At 48.5% G+C, this 20,815-nt stretch overlaps 1 protein-coding gene across 1 annotated transcript; it reads right to left on the bottom strand.

Annotated features, from left to right (window-relative positions):
- Window positions 1–1,895: 1,895 nt before the first annotated feature.
- ARF3 (ARF GTPase 3) lies at window positions 1,896–14,240 on the bottom strand. The gene is made up of 5 exons (XM_080995187.1): window positions 14,113–14,240; window positions 10,234–10,444; window positions 8,059–8,169; window positions 6,383–6,507; window positions 1,896–3,811 (listed from the first exon to the last, which is right to left on the bottom strand). Exons 2-5 carry the CDS (start codon window positions 10,379–10,381, stop codon window positions 3,650–3,652), a joined length of 546 nt encoding a protein of 181 aa, XP_080851313.1. The 5' UTR covers window positions 10,382–10,444; window positions 14,113–14,240; the 3' UTR covers window positions 1,896–3,649.
- Window positions 14,241–20,815: the final 6,575 nt, after the last annotated feature.

Raw genomic sequence — 20,815 nt, 5'->3', positions numbered from 1 at the left:
CCCATCTCCTGCTCTATGCTCACAGGCAGTTAAAAATGAACTAACCACCATTTGCAAAACGAAGAAGCCAATTTAGACCAAGTTAGAGCCTTGGGTCCATCTATCCAGTTTTGTCTACAATGACTGGCAGGGCATCTCCAGGACTTCAGACAGAGATGTCTCCCAACCCAACTGGAGACGAGGGGGATGGAATCCGGGACTTTGCATGCAAAGCAGATGCTCAAATCATGGAGCCAAGGCTGTTCCTCACACCGTCAACCCCCCTGATCTGCCCTGAGAAGAGGGAACAGGTGTATAGACGCCATTCCAAAGGGCAAACACCTTTTACTTGTGCGTTTTTCGCTTCTCCTTAATTAAATAATTTTTATTTTTTTTTTAGCATTCTTCAATCACAGAAAAAGATGTCCACTGTATCTCCTACATGATAGAATCATAAACCCATCATAAAACCATCCAACCCCCTGCAACTAGGCCATCCAAACTCCGCTTAAAAACCTCTGATGGAGTTTGTCACCTCTGGTGGGAGTCTGCTCCCCTGTAAAACAGCTCTTTCTAAAAGAAAGTTCTTCCTGCTGTTTAGTCAGGACCTCCTTTCTTGTAACTTGAAGCCGTTATTTGTTTCCTACCCTCCAGAGCAGGAGAAAACAAGCTTGCTCCATCCACCACGTCACAGCCTTTAAGGTAGTTGAAGATGGCTATCATATCTCCTCTCAGTTCCCTCTTTACCAGGCTAAACATACCCTGCTCTCTCCACCATTCCTCACAAGGCATGGTTTCTATCTTGCTTGCCCTCCTCTCCACACCTTCCAGCTTCTCAATGTCCTTCTTAAATTGTGGTGCCCAGTGTGGTGTCTGACCAAGGCAAAACACAGCAGGACATGAATCACTGCTCTGGCATGCCTATGAGAGGAGCTATAGCTCAGTGGCAGAGGAAGTATTTCTGGTTCAATCCCACCTAGCATCTCTGGGTAGGGATGGGAAAGACCCCTCCCTGCCTGAAAGTAGGCGCAGCAATGGAAGAGGCAGCTTCCTCTTCCTAGAATATCTTGGGGTGGGGAGTGGAGATGACATCCACAATAAACCATCCTTGCTCCTCTGTGTTATTGACAGGCAGGGTACAAATGTATTAAAGAGCTAGTTGTTGGCATCCGTCTGCTTCAAGAAACAATTGACTGCGTCTCCGGGAGTGAAGCCAAACCACTGAATTAGCAGCACCATAGTGACCTCTCTGGGGTGTAAATCCGGCCAGTGTGTATGGAGGTCCTGGGCTGCCCAGACAACAAGACCCCTCTCTCGGACTCACTGATGTGGTCCAAAAGAAAGCAGAGCAACATGGTTGGCACCAGCTTGGCTGCAAGAGCTGCTGGAAGGAGGCGTACAAGGAACCATCCCACTGTTTTGGGGACTTCACTCTGGATTTGTGTAGGGTTTACTCTTTTGTCTTTTCTTCACTTGAAAATATCACACAAGGCAGAGGAGGTTTAGGATAAGAGTTTTCCTTCTCCAGATGGGCTATCTTTCCAGGCTGATGAGCCCCATCTGCCCCTAGCTTCCCTTTACAGCACATGCAGAAACCGCCTTCTTGACCACTGGACCCACTTTTGGTCTCATCCGCTCCATCCACTGCAGCCTGTCTTCACATGCAGGGGAAGTTCCTAACTCACAGAGGGTTTGAGACCCAACAGCTACCTCTCACCTGGTTTAGCTGGACAGTCAAAGTCATTCCCAGGGTTAGGCCACTGTCGCACGCCAAAAGCTCCTAAATGTACCTAATCCTCTTTGCACTTTGTGCGTGTGAAAACAGTCATCAAGAAAGGCAAGCTCATATTGAGAAAGCTGCAGAACATATAAATCACATCCCCCAAACCCACAAACACCAGACTAGAGCCAGCAGCTACATAAAACAAGTTTAATATCCAATGGGAGTGCACAGAGGTTGTGGTGCATCCAACTGTTCAGAGAGGGGGCGAGAAAATCACATATAGGGAGCCATGGCCCAGAGAATGAACAAATCAGAAGGGGGTGGGGAGAGGAGGAAACCACTTTACACCAAGCAAAGGGGGCTGAAGCTGGGTAGGGAGAAGAGAAAAAGAGGAATAAATACATATTTGCCAGGATGGGGGAAGGGAACACACAGTACCAACACTGTCCAGAGGCAGGGAGTGACCAGAAAGTTGCATGCAGTGACCTGGGTTTAACCCTAATACAATCATTATCCCCTAAAATTAAAAATGGGGGAAAAATACAACTCTTCCAACTTCCCCCATCATGGAAAAGGAATCTTGCAACAGAAGGAGTGTTTCGGAGGAAGGATGGAATGTTCTGTCCAACTGGGAGACATCCATGGAGTAAGCAGCAACATTACTAAAGAGCCAACCTTTTGAAGCTGCCAAGGGCCGGGGCAGGGGGCACCTTTGCACATGCACATGCTCCCCTTGGCTGGAAAGAGCAGGCCAAACCAGGAAAAAATGTGCAGTTAGCATCTGCATGGGCAGCTTTACGATAGCATTGGTCCCAAATTTACTGCGGCAGCCTGCACCAATCACCATCAAACCCTGGTCTGTTTTCCGGGAAGGGAGCAAAACAGTAAGGAATTGATGGGGCTCAGGAGAGGTGTATTATCAAGGGCTCCAGTGTCATTTGGTCTAAGAAGTTGGAGTGCAAATGATTCAAGTCCATCAGCAGCATTAAAAAAAAACTAACCGTCCCGGGCCACTCATGAGGATGCTGTTAACAGGGCGACGGATTCGGGGAAGGAAGAGCAAGGAGGGCGTTCAGTATTGCTGCAATCTCAATTGTTGCCAGCAGGGGGCACTGCCCAACAAAAAAAATATATACAGGGACAGAAAGAATACAATTGGGGGGTGGGGGACAGAATGAAGTAGTAGCACTGCTCTCCCTCCAGAACATTGCCCCAATCTGGGAAGAGAAGGAGAAAGGAGAAAGGGGCCTTTGATCACCTGCAGACCCATTTCCTAGAATGCCCCCTCCTTGCACTAATTGGTCTCTGTTCCCTTCCCCCCCCCCCCGCACATATTGCAGATATATATATATATACACACACACACACATCCTTTTTAAGTCCCCGGCTTCACCACCTAGGTCCCTTCGCTGCAACCCAAAGCGCAGCACACAAAAGCAAGAAAGCAGCAGCTGCCACTGAGTATTGGTCACCTCCGGTCAAAAAGAGAGAGAGAGAGAGAAAGAGAGAGAACCAAGCTTCACAGACCACCAAGAAAATACAAAACTGACCAACAAAATAGAAAGGGAAACGAAAGAGAGAGAAAAAGAAAGGCCACAGAATCGGCACCCGAACCCCCCACTTGCCCCAACCCTCCCACCACACCCATATATTTTATTATCTCTATATATATATTTATCACACACACACACGCGCACACACAGAGACCGTGCAAAAAATCCTGGCAGAGCCAGAATATGAGAAAAAGAGAGAGAGAGAGAAACCAAAAGTTAACCCCAACCCCCCCTACCCACCCCAACCCCCACAGCAACCGGTGCCGGCAAGGAAAAGCAAACCCAATAGGGGAAAGGAAGTTGGGGAAGGGGAGAGGGGGGTTGGGGAAGGGGGGAATCAACCCATAATGGAACCAACAAGTGAGGGGGCTTAGCCCCACCACCACCCCTGCACTCATTTCTTGTTCTTCAGCTGGTTGGCCAGCCAATCCAAGCCCTCGTAGAGGCCGTCTCCGCTGGTGGCACAAGTGGCCTGGATGTACCAATTGCGATGGCGCAGCGAATGCAGTCCCAGCTTGTCCGTGATTTCTGCCGCGTTCATGGCGTTGGGGAGGTCCTGGATGGAGAAGAGGAGGCAGAAAAAGACCAGAGAGTTCAACTACCCAAGAAGAAAGGTGGGGAGAGGAGAAAGAGGAAGCCAGCCTCAAAGAGGCGTCCTCAAAAATCAATTTAGGACCCAATGTGGGTTTGAGTCAGTGGCAACTGACCCAGTGGCGCTGAGGTGGCGTGAGCATTTCCAGATATTACAGCCCTGGTAAGTAGTGTCCATTTTTGCTAGAGGCACCATCTAGCTGCCCCTTCCTTCCTTCCTTCCTTCCTTCCTTCCTTCCTTCCTTCCTTCCTTCCTTCCCTCCCTCCTTCTTTCCTTCCTTCCTTCCTTCTTTCCTTCTTCAAGCCTCCTAAGATCGCTGCTAGCTCTTCCCACAGTAGCCAGACTCCATACAGGAAGAGCTTAAAATGCCTGCCTGGCGATGAAGCCCTCCCCACCCACCCACTTTTCAGAGTTCACCAAGTGTTGCCCACAGGTTCTGCCTGCTCTGCACTAACAAGTATGTACGTGAGTTAGTAAACTGGCTACCAAGGTAGTCAAAATTGAAACAGATGCCACCCCTGCCTGCTCCTGTAAAAAACCTCTGCTGCCATCTGCCAACGGCCTCCTCCACATGAGGCAGGTTGGTGACCAGAGGGAATATCTTACTACAGTGGTGCCTCGCAAGACGAATGCCTCGCAAGACGAAAAACGCACAAGATGAAAGAGTTTTCCGTTTTTTGAGTCGTTCCGCAAGACGAATTTCCCTATGGGCTTGCTTCGCAAGATGAAACGTCTTGCGAGTTCTTGCGAGTTTGTTTCCTTTTTCTTAAAGCCGCTAAGCCATTAATAGCCGCTAATCCGCTAATAGCCGTGCTTCGCAAGACGAAAAAACCGCAAGACGAAGAGACTCACGGATTAATTTCGTCTTGCGAGGCACCACTGTACTTGTAGTTCCCCACCCCTGGAACTCTTACCCCACAGAGGCTTGCCTAGTTATCTTTTACATCCCATTTTACTCTCCCAGACTTTTGAAGAGTGTTTTAAGGACATTTACAAGCAAGTTTGATGTTTTTTAATGTTGCTTTAAATCGTATCAATATTATTCTCTTGTATACTTGGAAAACCCACCTGAAAACTAAGATTGAAGGGTGGCATATAGTTGTTTTTAAGTACTATTTTGCACAGTTCATTCTGCTATTCACAGGGAGGAACAAGTGGAGTTGCTTCACAGAGGAACTGATGCATCAGTCAAAAGGAACTCTTACTGAACAACTCCTTTGGACTCTTTGATGTAACCAGGCCGGGCCCACACACTTCCTAGTCCATTATTGCAATCCAAAGGGCTAGAAATTCGCTTTGGACACACAAAAATCCAGGAGCTGGGGTTCTTAGGAAACAGAATTCAAAACCCATACCACTATCTTACGTGCACTCCCACAGAATCACAGTGCACACGCAGCCTTGAATTATCCACGCACTTATTTTTGCAGCCACAAAAGCACATGGTTTGTTTTGCTCAGTCCTGCACCCAACAAGAGCCCCTCATCTGCACAGAATGCACATGGGCAAAAGCAGCAACTGCGCTTTCCTTCTGAACAGCTATTCCGAGGTGCTGCATGGAATCCTATAACTAAAGTTTCTTATTATGGCAGTATACACCTTTCCACACCCCAGAGTTTGTAGGCTTCAGTGCTGCTCCACACCATGTAGGATGCAGGTGTCCGTTTGTCCCAATGGCCCACGGGAAAATCTTAGCCACCTAAAGAGAAGCCAGCATGTTCCACAGAGTCTTTCTTGAGATTATACTGGTTCATGGCTGGGTTTTCAGCCAAAGGCTCCAAATTTCACTAGAGAAGGGATGGGGAACCGGTGTCCCTCCAACTATTTTTGAGACTCTGAACTCCCATTAGTTCCAGCCAGCCTGAGAGAATAACAGCCAGGAATAATAGGAGTTAGTAGTCCAACAAACATCTGCAGTCACAGGTTTTGCACCTCTGTCCCAAAGGTGGAGTGGGCAGACTTCAGTCATGTCAAATCTCCTTCATTTTTTAAACTAGAACTTGAAGATCTACTACCATGAGTCAGGTACAAGAGACGCACAGTTATAATTAAAGAACAGAGTGCCTCTGAGCCTAGGAATTTGCTTTCAACACAAGAGATGAAACGAGTCCACAGTTCTTTCATACAAACACCTGGATAGTTTCATTTCAGCAGCGAGGCGGGGAGTGGGGGGGCAGGGGACAACGAGATGGACAATTTTGTTAGTGATATTGTTAAAAACACTGAGAGTCAGAAACTCTTGCCAATCTCATGCAAATATATTTACCAGTAAATCTTACTTCTGCCTGCCTCTGCCCTAGAGCATGGGTCAGTAGCACTTTGTTACTGCACTCCCAAGACAGTCAAACGCAGTCTGCCAGCAGGCCAATATGTTACCGTGCATTCCTCGTCAAATCGCAGTGCTAGAGGCATGTTTGCTTACCAGAGGCAGGCAGGCACAGAGACCTAGATCAGATCAGCCCATCAAAGTGGCTTAACTGACTCCCCACCAATCTCCGATGCTCTGGAGCACCCCACGTCTCACTCTGGACCAACCTGTTTGTTAGCAAAGACAAGGAGAACAGCATCTCGCAGTTCATCCTCTGCCAGCATCCGCATCAGCTCCTCACGTGCTTCGTTCACCCGCTCCCGATCATTGCTGTCCACCACAAAGATCAGACCTGAAAGCAAGAAAGGCTGAGGATGAAGGGACACAAGGTATATGAGAGAGACAGACAGACATCTTGCAAGCAAAGTATGAGGATGTGGAGTGGAAATGGGATTAAAGAATGTGAGACCAGTGGATACAGGGAGGTATACAAATTTAATAAATAATAATAATAATAATAATAAAGAATTAACATGTGAGGAACTCTGGAGACTGCAAAGGGCAGGCCAGCTGCTCAAAAGATCTAACTATCTGGAAAGGATGCAAGCCAGTCCTCAACCCCATTTTTTTCAAGAGAAGATGGGAGAAAAATGTTACCCAGTGGAAACTCACAGCCCTTCTTCTCAAGGAGAAGTGAAGTCTCTTAGAAAAATCTCAGGCTTTGAGTGGCCTTTGCAACCACACAGCCTTATCAGCAACTCTGTGAGGCCTTTTCTCTATGGTTTTTTGTTGTTGTTTTTTACTCCCTGCCCTGCCCTACCAACACATACACACAAAGAAATGGGAGGGATGGGCTTGTTTTCAAATTTGAAAGATAGAATTCATGTCCCGAATGAGCACTCCAAGTTTTAAACAGATCTCTCAATTGTCCAGGGGCATTGTCTGACTAAAAACAAGAAGCACATGTTAAACCAAGGCCAATTAACCCCACCACCCCTTCAGGAAGGCCTCCCATGCAAGATGCTGAAGCTCAGGGAAACAGAGGCTGCCTGATAGCTACAGAATCTTGATTGTATGGTCCCAGAGTCATCCTACAATGCCAGCACTGCAGGGCTGAAATTCATCCGGTGTCATGCTGCCCCGCTCCACCCCAGGCCACATTCACACTGTACATTCAAAGCACTATGTTAGCACTTTGAAAAGCCATGGCATCCCCCAAGGAATTCTGGGAGATGCTGAGAGTTCTTAGGAGACCCTAAAAAGTACTAGAGCCCCATGTGAATTGTGTCTAGCTGTTAACCCGAAGGTTGGTGGTTTGGGTCCACTCAGAGACTGCTTGGGGCAGGATTCCTGCATTGCAGGGGGTTGAACTAGATGACCCTCGGGGTCCCTTCCAACTCTACAATTCTATGATCTCTGGAAACTGCAGCTTTAGGACGGGAATAGGGATCCCCTAACAACTCTCAGGCACCCTCAACAAACTACAGCTCCCAGAATTCAATAGAGCTCAAAATAAACAATTGCAAGTGGCAAGGGACCCCAATCTCAACTAAAGCATGCAGGACAGATGGCCATCCAATCTCTGCAGAAAAACCTCCAAGGAAGGACATGCCAAGGGAAGCTCTCAGCCATGCAGTCCAGATGGCCCTTTGCTTGCAAGTCACTTTGTTTCTCTTTGGAATTGTGAGATCCACACCTCAGTGAGAGAGGCACCAGCTCCTGTTTAAACATCCTGGGATGAGAGCAAGAAAGCACTCTGGCCAAGTTACCTCAAGACAACAAATCAGGGGTTTAACTGAGTCCGGGGGTTGCTGTGCCCAAGACATCCCAAGGGTGAAAACAAGCCCAGAGCCATGCCAACCTGGAAGGTGATGGGGAGAGAGGAGCTTGGTAAATCCCATACCTTGGGTGTTTTGGAAGTAGTGCCGCCACAAGGGCCGTATCTTGTCCTGGCCACCAACATCCCACACGGTGAAGCTGATGTTCTTGTACTCCACCGTCTCCACGTTGAACCCTGAAGAAGAGCAGCAGGTTAAGAACCAAGTTTAGCACGACAGGGGACTCAGCCCTCCCTCTGAGCTAGAGACAACCAAGCATTCCACATTTAAAGACAACACACCAAGTATTAGCATGATTTTGCATAGGCCCCAGAATTGGCAGGCAAGCCTGTCTTGCTTCCAGTTCTAGTTCAGACTTCAGTTGGCAGGTTCTTTGCTTGACAACAGAAAGGCAACAAGTATGGCCATTAGAGGTTGCCATAAACTGAGGCTATATGCTGCTGCATGGTTCAACTATTTTTTGGTTCTCATTTTATGCATTGGTAATGCCAGAGAGAGATATTCTAAATGTTTTAATTGTACTTTGGGAACTGCCCTGCGATCTACGGATGGAGGACGGTATACGAATTTAGTAATAATAAAACCACTTTATGAGGCAAGATTTGTTCTCAACAAATAATTTGGCAAAATTAAATGAAAAAGGGATCTTAGTTTGCTCTTCAAGCTTCACCAGTAAGATGCGTTCACCAGTGAGCAGGTTACCATGAAGAAGATTAAGCACTTGTTGACCAAACTGACTTGTTTCCATGTAGAACCTTAGCTACAGTCCAACAGTGGGTTCAAGAAACCACAGGGTTGTATCTAGGGAAGTCACTGAACACACAGAACTACTGCTTGTGCCACGGAACATGTCCTCCCACTCCTCTCTCTGTGTGCCCCCCACATAATCCCAAAATCTGTCCTGGGGTCCATATGTCCTTCCAAAAAGCTCCTCTGGAGCAGAGTGGGGGCAGGTATCTGTGGGGGGGGGGGCGCACACAGGGGACAAGAGGAAGGGGAAGTTCTTTAGTGCAAACAAGAGCCATTGTTGTTGAATTTAACCCATAGGCTCCAATGTGACTAACTCTTTAAAATATTCTGAATAATGAGTCACCCTTTCCAACATAGCTGGATAAAAATCAGATGGTGCAATCCAGGGAGCGCTAGTGCGCCACAATCTGTTTCCTTCCACAGCACAGGCACCGCTGATGAATGGAGGTTGCGCAGCAACAGCGCATAACCAATTGCACTCGTGATGGCCTCACAGAGGGGCCCCCACCCCAATTTTCCTTGTTTCTGAGCCATTAACAACAATGCTATAAATGTTTCCAAACTTCCCTTTCAAATCCATAAAACCAGCCATGGTTTTGTTTTTTGTTTTTTTTGTTTTGGTTTGAGGAAAGACCAAACCAGCCAGTCCTGTTGTGATCCCGAGATTACAGTAACATATCAGAGGCATAATTCATAGCTGAAATGGAATTTCTACATTTGAGGAGGAAGGTACCTCTGGAAACCAGCCGCTGAGGGAAGGTTGTTCTCCTCCTCATGCTCTGGCCAGACATTACGCTGGCCAGCCACTGGTGGACCAGAGAGACCCTTGGTCTATCTGGGCTCTTCTTAAGTTCCCGCGGCTCCAATGGGCTTCGAGATAAATGTGCTTTTGAGAAGTGCAGAAGCAACAGCCATCTCTGCTTAAAGCCTGCCAGCCCACTCAATACTACCCCAGGAACTGAGTGAGCTGGCAAGATTCTTGTTCCTAACCAGGAACAAGAACCTCAACTGCTAGGGAGACCCTGCCCCAGTAAGGTGCCTTTCCAAAGCTGGAGATGGAAGCTTGGAACAGCAATAATCAATCAAATTTGGGCAAATTGCTGGCATGTCAGGCAGGGTTCTGTGTGCCATGTGCATGTTTACGAGTTCTCCTCTGGATCTAGCGGCTCCTAGTTCTGTGAGTCACCCTAATTAAGCCTGCTGTGTGCTCCGTCAGGGAGGGAACGGACTAGTACAAATGACAGAGAAATTGCTTTAACTTAGCAGACACCCCTCAGCACACTCACACACCGCTTTCGTAGAACTGGGACTGAATCCCAGGGGCAGTAAGGAAGACGGGATGCAATGGGTCCCAAGGGGGAGCAAGGTGCTTGCTGATACTGCTGTCCTGAAGTTACATCCTATGGCCTGGCTGCAATTCAACCCTTGGAAAAGGAAGGGGGCGGGAAGCAGTTCCCCATACTGTACTGGTAGTAGGCAAGAGACTGTACCGATAGTAGGGATGGTGGTGACGATCTCTCCCAGCTTGAGCTTGTAGAGGATGGTGGTCTTCCCAGCAGCGTCCAGACCCACCATGAGGATGCGCATTTCCTTCTTGCCAATCAGGCTCTTGAGCAGGTTTCCAAATATGTTCCCCATGGCGGCAGGTTCAACAGTGCAGGACTTGGCTTCTTCTGTCCAGTCGGTGTCCAAGGACAAGTCCTGTGACAATGGAGAAAGGCTATTAGTTGGAGGAATGGCAGCTCCCAGTAACAACGACCAGAACAATGCTCTTGAGACTTGCCCATCATGGATTTCCAGTCTCCCCAAAACTGGAGCCTGTCAGATGTTGTTAGACTCCCAACTCCTACCATCATCGCTAGCGAGCATGGCCAATGGTCAGGGTTGATGGGAGCTGGAGGGCACCAAGCTGGAGAAGACTGGACTAGCAAGTCCTACAAGAAGAGATAAGCCTGAAGCAATATGATGAGTTTTGCACCTTCCTTTAAGGCTGGGCTCACACACGCAGGCAGAGAACACCTGGCCACACATTCAGCAGCCAATTGTTAGAGTATATAAATTTGGAGGGCTACAATTTCATTACCCCCTGCAAGAAACACAGACTCCACAGGAAGTGTGGAGAAGATAGTGAAGTTCTTCCTGTGGTATTGAATCTGCCTGTAGGTTATTCACAAACGCAGGGTAATTTGATGCGTGGATCTAAGACTCCATTGGAAACCTCTTTCGAATGGAATCTTCTTTCAAGCAGGAGGAAGGCTTTGCTGAACTGAAAGCCACACCTTCTGCAACTTAAGCCAGCCCTACAAATGAATATCACAAAAGTTAATAACTGACTACAACACAGCCCACCCACAAAATTTTGTTTTTCATTTGTGACACTGCAACTGCCTGAAAGGATATTATGCCAATTCTTTTTCTCTTCATCAAGACCCGGCTGGTCTTCTGGAGGCAATGCTTGCTTACCAGGAGGCAAATGGCTCTTCAAAAGCCCTCCCTTTGATGGTAATGCAAAATTATTCCCGCCTGAAGATCCTTCATGCAGGCTAAACAAAGACCCACTCTGCTCACAACCAGACCATACATTCAAAGCACACAGTTTCCCAAAAAGAATCCTGGGAACCAAAGTTTACCAAAGCCCCTCACAAAGCTACAATTCCCAGCACCCTTAACAAACAACAGTTCCCAGGATTCTTTTTTGCCAGGGGGGGGAGTCATGTGCTTTAAATGTGCATTGAGTGTGCTTTAAATGTATAGTGTGGATGTGACCATAATCTTCTCTTACCTTTTCAATGAGCACCATCCATTTCTACCCCTGAAGAAGCTCACAACTTATAACCAATTCGACGAATCCCACAAACATACAAACAGCAATGTATGATGGGGTTCCCCCATGTCTTAAAAGAAAAGTATCATTTAATAAAATTTGTCACACAATAAATGGATACTATAACAGGCAAACCGGGCAGTTTCGAAGTTGCAATTGTCATCTATCCCTAAGCAACCCCAACAAACCAAGGGCTCCATTTTATTTGTAAACAGGGGGTGGTGTTTAAAATCAGAAGCTTAAGCACAAGGCCACACAAAATTCAAAACCAACTAATTTTGAGCCTCGTGAAGTTTTCCAGCTGAAAAAATCAAGAAAGCAGAAATGCTACACATCCTCAACCCCCTATATTGTTGAACAAGCATGTTATGAACAATTATTTCCTCTACGCAGAAGAATCACATTATCCGAACACCACCTGAACTTCTAGAAAATTCAGATAAGCATGAGCACCCCAGATTCTGATCAGATTATTCCTGATCATATCTAGTGCCCCTACAGTTGTGTTACTTTCCTCCAGAAATTTCTCAGTTTTCCCCCAATGAAGATCAGGCCCCTACAGTTTAGAAAGGAGACGGCTTGAGCAAGGTGACTCAATGCAACTGGTCCAGCCCCAGCCCCCAGTTGCCAAACTAGCAACTAAAGACAACTGTGGCCATAGGTAACAAGACAAATAAGGCTTTATGACTCTGTATGAAAAGGCTTTTGTTTTATGAACCTTTAAGGAATGCAGCCCACATGAGACAACAACCTTTGAGTATGAAATTTGTTTCCCAAGCCCTACCATGATTCTTACAAGTAGTGGAAGAGGGCCAAGTGTGGAAGTAAGGCAGGCTCTATATCATCAGGCAAAGGCTGAGGAGGGGGATAAAAACTATCAAGTGTCCCCAAAATTTCTGAAGTTGAATAACATGGGATGGGATCAAGGCACTCACACCTCTTTTCTTCACCAAGTACATGAGGTTAAGTTGCTATCGTGTAACAAAACGGATGAGTAGAAGCAAGCGTATCTATGCCAGAATGCTGCTAGTTTAAGACTAGGGACTACAACTCCCAGCATGCCTTAGTAGGTGGAGGTATGCAGTTCAGCAAAAGGGAAGTGCTTCAACATCAGATGATGTGGCTATGTTTGGGGAAGAATGCAGTGCCTTCTAACCTGGGTAAATGGCTTATTGCTGCTGCCGCTGCCCAGAAATCACCTAAATTCCAGCGTCCCTATAAGGAAAGCTACATTTGGTGAGTGAAGCAGGCCTCATGTTAGATGGGGAACAGTATCCTGATTGAGAGCTAGCGTTGGGGGCAGGGTGGGATCAGCATACCAGTGTCAGCAGAGACCTATAAGGGATCCTTTCTCCTGCGTCACAATAATGAAAGGCAAAACAGAGGGAGGGGGTAAAGAGAGCACACGTGCCAGGCACTGCCCGTCACATAAACCGAGCCACATATGGCAGCATTCATCATTGCTAGACAGCTCAGTCGGAAGCCACATCCACGGAGTCAACAAACTGACCCCCACAATTTGCCTTGCTATTGCCTTTGCCATGAGACTGGATGATCTGTTTCAGGCTTTGACCAAACACAGCCTTGGCCCAACCGACTGTGATCTGCTTCTTTTCCAAAATAAATAAATAAAAAATATCCAGGTGTCTTGTCCCTTGATTTAACCAGGAAGCTTTGTGCGTGGGAAGGCGCTGACACATCCCAGAATCCTGCTTCTGCCGGGTGCTACTGGCGCCCCCTTCAGCCGAGAAACAGTAACTGCATCTCCCACAGCAGCTTCTCAAGGGCCAGGTGGCCTCGCAGGCCCGACTAGCAGGATGCCCCGGGCCAGGTGTCACTTGGGGGGCGAGCCCACGAGGGCGCTCGGCCTCGCTCCGTGGCAAGCCCCCGTTCCGAAGCCTTCCTCTCCAGCGCTCAGGAGAGAAGGCACGACGCCTGTCCTCGCCGCCGCCGCCGCGGCCACCCACTCGAGTGCCAGCCACCCACCCACCCACCCACGCGCGCGCTGCCTGGCAAGCGCACGCACGCACGCAGCCCGCGGCTCTCCCCGCCACCCCCAGCCCCGAACCGCCTGCTGCCCCCACCCCCGCCCGCCGCAGCGCAAGGAGCCGGCCAGACACCCCCACATCGCAACGCGCGCGCTCCCGCGGCGCCTCTCGGGCTGCATGCTACCCGGCACTCCCCCCCGCAAACCGTTTAAATATTGCAACACCCCCTCAGAAAAACAACACCCCCCCCCGCGCCATCTAACTTTGCAGTCCCTGGCCTTCCCTCCAACCGGGCAAAAGCGGGGGGGGGGGTGAGGGGGGGGAAAGAAGCGCCTCCCGGAGACCCCCCCCTTTCCTGGCCAACGCGCGCCCCCCCCCCCCGCAAGAGGCTCTTCCCGCTGCCGCAATGGCCCCTGGCGCTGCCCTTCGCGCCCCCAGCCGGCCTCCGCGGGAGCCTGGCCGGCCTGCTTCTGTCGCCCGCGGCTGCAGTGAGGGCTCCGCCGGCCCTCGGCTCCCCTCCTCCCGGCCCGCCCGGCGAACGGGGCCCGGGCGCCCACCTGCTCCTGCTCCTGCGCGCGCCTCCGCCTCCTGCTGCCCAGCTGACTCTGCACTCCCAGCCCCGCTTGCCAGCCGGAAGCAGCGAGCAGGCAGGCCCGTGGACACGACGCTCTCGCGAGAACGCGCGCATCTCCCCCCCCCCGTACACACGCACACACTCACTCACAAACCTGGGGGCGGCGAGTCTCGCGAGATGCCCCGCGCCACCGTCTCCATGGCAGCAGCTGCGGCGCTGCAGGTAGGCAGGGCGGGGGAAGCGGCGCCTGGGCTGCCTCGGGCGGCAGAGTTGGAAGGGACCCCGAGGGTCATCTAGTCCAGCCCCCTGCAATGCAGGAATCTTTCGTCCAACGTGGGGCTCGAACCCAGGACCCTGAGGTTCAGAGTCTCGTGCTGTGCTGACTGAGCTATCAGCACTCACCCCTTCCTGAGAGAGCCAGCCCCTTTTGTAGGTCTCTCGTTCTTCTCCACTGGGGTGCAAGATGATTTGCCGGAGGATCATGGCTGCATTTTGGAATGCACTGGTTTTCATGTCCCAGATTATGAAGCACAGTCAGGGCCAGCCTGCAGCAGGAAACGGGATGAAGGAATGGGGCTTAGAGAAGCACAAAGACAGTCTATGCAAGTGTGCAGATACAATTTAAATATAAAAACACATGATCCACAATTTTTAGTGTATTGATCTGAGATTATAACTTTTTAATACATTCAGTTTGGCAATGAAGGACCAACTCTGGTTTGAAATACACTGGGTTTAGCAGTCATTAAATAAGAGGGGAGAGAGGTTCCTCTTGTGGATCAGGAATTGGTGAAGTGGTGGGATGCAGAGAGTAGGAAATAAATGGACAGTTCACCAAATGGAGAGCTGTAGAAAGCAGAGTCCCTCAAGGGGACTGTGCTTTTAACTTGTTCATAAACGAGCTAGAATTGGGATGAACAGTGACACGGCCAGGTTTGCGGATATATTAAATTGTTCAGGGCCAAACAAAAAATGTGAAGAGTTCCAGAAGGACCTCTCCAAACTGAGTGGATGGGTGGCAAAATGGCAAATGTAATTCAGTGTAAGCAAGTATAAAATATTTTGGGGGCATGTTGGGGCAAAAAAAAAAAAAACCCCAACCTTAATATGCTCATGGAGTTTGAACTGGCTGTGGTGACTGACTGGGAACACAACCTTTGAGTCAAGGAAGATGTTGACCCAATGATTATACAAATCAATGGGGCAGCCACATTTGGAATATACAGTGGTACCTCTAGTTAGAAACTTAATTCGTTCCGGAGGTCTGCATTTGTAACTCAAGGTACCACTGTAATGTACAGTTCTGGTTGCCTCACCTCAAGAAGGATATTGTAGGTTGGAAGAGGTTCGCCAAAGGGCAACCAAGATGATCAAGGGGATGGAAGTAGCCTATGAGGAAAGGCTGGAGCATTTGGGACTTTTCTTTTTTAGAGAAAAGTTGAGAAAGAGGTAACATGGTAGAGGTTTATAAAATTACGTTTGACATGAAGAAAACAAAGGAGAGTTGTTTTTTTCACTCATAACTCTGGAACCCTTGGATATCCAATGAAGCTGAATGTTGCAAGATTTAAGACGGATAAAGGAAAGTACCGTATTTTTTGCTCTATAAGACTCACTTTTCCCCTCCTAAAAAGTAAGGGGAAATGTGTGTGCATCTTATGGAGCGAATGCAGGCTGCGCAGCTATCCCAGAAGCCAGAACAGCAAGAGGGATTGCTGCTTTCACTGTGCAGCGATCCCTCTTGCTGTTCTGGCTTCTGAGATTCAGAATATTTTTTTTCTTGTTTTCCTCCTCCAAAAACTAGGTGCGTCTTGTGGTCTAGTGCGTCTTATAGAGCGAAAAATACGGCACTTCTTAACAGCGCATAGTTAACTCACTCCCATGGGAGGCAGTGATGACCACCAATGTGGATGCTTTTAAAAGAAGATTAGACAAATTCATGGAGGAAGAGAGGGCTATCCATGGCTCCTAGGCACAATACCTGTGTTCTACCTCCACTGTCAGAAGCAGTATGCCTCTGAATACCAAGTTGCTGGGAACGGCAGGTGGACAGTGGTCCTGTTTGCAGGTTTCCCTCAGGCATCTGGTTGGCCACCGTGAGAACAGGATCCTCAACTAGATGAGTCACTGGTCTGATCCAGCAGGCTCTTCTTATGTGAATAACCTTATATCAATATGATTATACAGACTCTCTTCTTACTGTATTCATCTGGGAATTTCTGTCTTGCTGGACTCCCATCTTAGAGAAGGAGCAGAATGGCAAAGATGCCCCAGCCTTGCAGAGCCTGTGCAGAGACCAGCAGAATAATGATAGTGGCTTGCAATCCAGCTCTTGGGGCACAGAGCTAATGAACCACTGAGTCATGGCACAGTGAGTGCCCCCAAACAAACTGAGCTCCAGCTTTTTGCCAGTGCAGTGGAAACCTTAAGGACAAACAAGGCTAGCAAATGGATTCAGTGGATCAAATCCAACAATTAGTTAATATATTTAATTATGGACATTATGAATATGAAAGGTGAATTCGGTAGCAACTGAAAAGACTAGTCCATCCCTATATACACTGTGCAGCAGGCAATTTTGGACATGCCTACCTCCCCCCATGCCTGTTGTTTTTGTCCATGGAGTTTTCCTGGCAGGGATACTGGAGTGGCTTGCCGGTTCCTGCTCCAGGTGGATCACGTTTAATCAAAACTCTCCACTATGACCTGTCCATCTTGGGTGGCCCTGCACAGCATAGTTCATAGCTTCTCTGAGTTATTCAAGCCCCTTCACCATGACAAGGCAGTGATCCATGAAGAAGTAAGAAGGCTGATCACCAAAGAATTGATGCTTTTGAATTATTGTGCTGGAGGAGACTCTTGAGAGTCCCATGGACTGCAAGAAGATCAAACCTATTCATTCTGAAGGAAATCAGCCCTGAGTGCTCACTGGAAGGACAGATCCTGAAGCTGAGGCTCCAATACTTTGGCCACCTCATGAGAAGAGAAGAATCCCTGGAAAAGACCCTGATGTTGGGAAAGATGGAGGGCACAAGGAGAAGGGGACAACAGAGGACGAGATGGTTGGACAGTGTTCCCAAAGCTACTAACATGAGTTTGACCAAACTGTGGGAGGCAGTGGAAGACAGGAGTGCCTGGCGTGCTGTGGTCCAGGGGGTCACGAAGAGTCGGACACGACTAAACGACAGCAACAACCTACCCCATACCTGGCTTTGCTGAAGGCAGGGGGTTGCTGACACTGCTCATCAGCAAAGCCATGTGCAAAGAGCTCTGAAAGAACCAACAGTGAGAGTCCTTTGCTTTGCAAGGGGCTCAGCAAGGCCTGACAATCTGCCAGCTCCCTTGCTAGATAGCACTATGCAGGGGGCATAGGAGCCAATTCCTAGGAGCCAAGGTCCCTTCGGCCCACCCAATAAAATATTTGAAGGGGCCAGCCCCCTCCCCCAAGTTAATGGGCATTACCGTTTAAATGGTGTGTGTGCCCAGCGTCATGATTCATTATGAAGGGCTAGACTTACCTGGGTCCCCCAATATTTTTTTCAAGTTGGCATCAAGGGGCTTTGCAAGATGGTGCTGCTGAGACCCTTGGAAAGTGCCATCATGCAGAGTGCTTTGGAAGGAGCTTCACAAGACCCAATAATCAGATAACTTTTGGGTCTTGTGAAGCCCTTTGCAAATCACTCCACAATACCCTGTGGGCAAAAAAGTGAAATAATGTCAGACTTGGCCTGGGAAGGATGGGAGAAAATAATGATCTGATTCACCAGCTAGATCCAGCTCCACACTTCCACATGAATGTACTGTGGTGTAAGCTTTCATAGGCTGCTGTTGGCTTTCTCCGTGCTGAGGCCTGGAAAGTTTGGTAGATAAAGTGGTGAGACATTTAAATAAAGTTATGCTTCCATATTGGGGAGCTGTATATTTTCAGCGAACTAATGGCAGATTAAAAGAGGGATTGCTGTTCATGTTGTGTGTTATCCCGCTTTTACCTGTGGTAAAAACATATTGTTGAGACAATGCAGAAACCTGCAAAACATGTTTGACTAGAGATGTATGTTAGCTATGGGAAATGATGCCTCTGTCAAACCAACGTCAGCTCAGAAAAATCTGTCTCCTGCCTGAGCTGTCCTCTTTCCAAAGAAGCCTAACAGTGCAAGCCCAGTGGTATTATTTCATATTGGAAGAGTTTCTGAGGGTCATCTAGTCTATGGTTACCAGATTTTTTTTCAGTGAATCTGGGGACACTTTTTTTTTTTAAGCCTAGTAGCAACAGGGAGTCAGTAGTGGGGACGGTGAGACAAAAGACCCTGGGCCCAAGCACACATGCATATTGTATACAGGTGCAAAGCCCTTCTTTCACACCCTGTGAAACATAAATGCGCAGAGGTTTTTTAACTCCTGGGCAACGGCTGCCCATCCATGACTCCCGAAGCTCCCCAAATCTCCTGCCCACTTCCCCCTTTGTTTTGACAGATTGGGGGAGGCTTGGGAGTCACAAGAGGGCGGCCGTTGCCCAGGAGGGGCGCAAGGCACACAGTTTCTCTGCCAGGCAAGGTGCAAAGCCCTACTTTCGCACCCTGTGAAACATAAATGCGCAGAGTTTTTTAAAAATTGGGCAACGGCCAGCCGCCCGCAACTCCCGATCTGTCAAAACAAAGGGGGAAGGGGGCAGGAGATCTGTACCGCCGGATGTCCCTGGTTCCCCTTTGGCAGTGACGGCAGCAGCGGCAAGTCTGCAGGCCCGAGCCAGCCTGGTAGCGCAGTTGGCTCTGGCTGGCTTCAGGAGCCGCTCGTTGCCGTGGCGCCCACCATTTTTCCTCACCGGAAGTCCCCATATAATGTGTCTTGTGCGCAACAAATCATATGGGGACTTCCAGTGAGGGAAAATGGCGGACGCCACGGCAGCGAGCAGCTCATGAAACTAGCCAGAGCCAACTGCGCTACCAGGCTGGCTCAAGGCTGCTGAGGCTGCCACTGCCGTATTTCCCGGGGACAGATTTGTAAATCTGGGGACATTCCGGGGACAGAATTTGTCCGGGGACAGATTTGCAAATCCAGGGACTGTCCCCGGGAACTGGGGACGTCTGGAAACCCCAATCTGGTCCAACCCCCTGCAGTGGAGGAATCTCTTGCCCATAAGGCTCAAACCCATGATCCTGAGATTAAAAGTATCAAGCTCTACCGCCTGAGCTATCCCAGTCAGAAGTGCCGATAAGCATGCATGTCCCACTGAATGTAGTGTTTACTTCTGAGTAAATGTGCACTGTAAATCTGTGAAGGCTACCTTTAACTTCCCATTACTTGTGTGGTGCCGAACTGCAACAAGCATGGCACATGCTAGTATTCAAAGCCAATTGTCATTGCTGTCAGTCTATAGAAAGTTCTCCTGTAGTGATGAAGATGATGAAGATGATTTTAAAAGCCCTAATGAAAACGGATCAGCATTTTAGAATGAATTTCTCCTGGTATACCAAATGTTTGTAATTGTATACTCATTTTTGCAAAGCTTATTTTGCCTAATATTTATATTTCCATAAAATTCATGTTTTTATGTTTGCATTTCTATGCACACTTTATCCCAGTATAGGCATTTTTGTACACATTACTTGGCTGGAGAACTGCATTGCAGAATTTGGGAAAATGTGAATTTCAAAGGATGATTGTGCTTCAGTTTGTGGATTGTTTCAGAAAGTGTGAATTAAGAAGCATACAGTGGACGCTCGGGTTGCGAATGTGATCCATGCGGGATGCACGTTCACAACCTGCAGCGTTCGCAATCCGCAGCGGCGCGTCTGCAACCCGCAGCGGCGCGTCTGCGCACGGGCGGGGTGTGATTTGGTGCGCATGCGCAAAGCGTGATTTAGCACTTCTGTGCATGCGTGACCACCAAAACCCGGAAGTAATCCGTTCCGGTACTTTCAAGTTTTGGCATGTCTGTAACCTGAAAAAACGCAACCTGAAGCATCTGTAACCCGAGGTGTGACAGTATTTGCCTTTAAATGTGAACCGAAACACATTTAACTCTGGTGCCTACTGCTAACACACATTTCAAGCACTTTGAGCTAACCTGCCAAATCCTACTTTTGCTGTGAACATACTGTGAGGTGACATGGACAGAAGTTCACCCTGTGCCCCCTCCCTGCCCAGTGGCCAAATGCTGAGCCACCCCTCAGTGGCACCCACAATAACACACCTCTCTCCCTGAAATATACTCAGAGTCGCAAAGTGATTTCATGCTCTTTATTCAGCTCATAGTGGTGAGGAGGAATGAATGAATGTCCCCTCAAAGTATCTGCTTTATAGACATTATTTACACAATGGGCTGCACATGATTGGCTAATTCCGGAATTCTACTGTAAGCCAATCAGGTTGTGGATTCGCTTCTATCTGGAGAATGATTGGGTGGTTCCTGCCAACCAATCATACTGCTGCATTGTTCTAGGACCAATCAGACTGCTGCGTTCTGAATCCTATTGTTCTAGGACCAATCAGACTGCTGCGTTTTGGATCCTATTGTTCTAGGACCAATCAGACTGCTGCAGTTTGGATCCTATTCAACTCAGTACATAACACTCCCCTACTGCTTCCCCGCTCCTTCCACCCACTGTCTCACACATGCAGTTGGCTGAGCTTTCCATGTGTTCAGATGCAACCACTCCCTCCCACAGAGAAACTCAGCACAAGTG

This window comes from Podarcis pityusensis (assembly GCF_964106645.2).
Source record: "Podarcis pityusensis genome assembly, chromosome: 2".
Classification (NCBI taxonomy): Eukaryota; Metazoa; Chordata; class Lepidosauria; order Squamata; family Lacertidae; genus Podarcis; species Podarcis pityusensis.
Note: the sequence above shows the minus strand (reverse complement) of the source record. Positions and strands in the feature narration are given on the sequence as shown.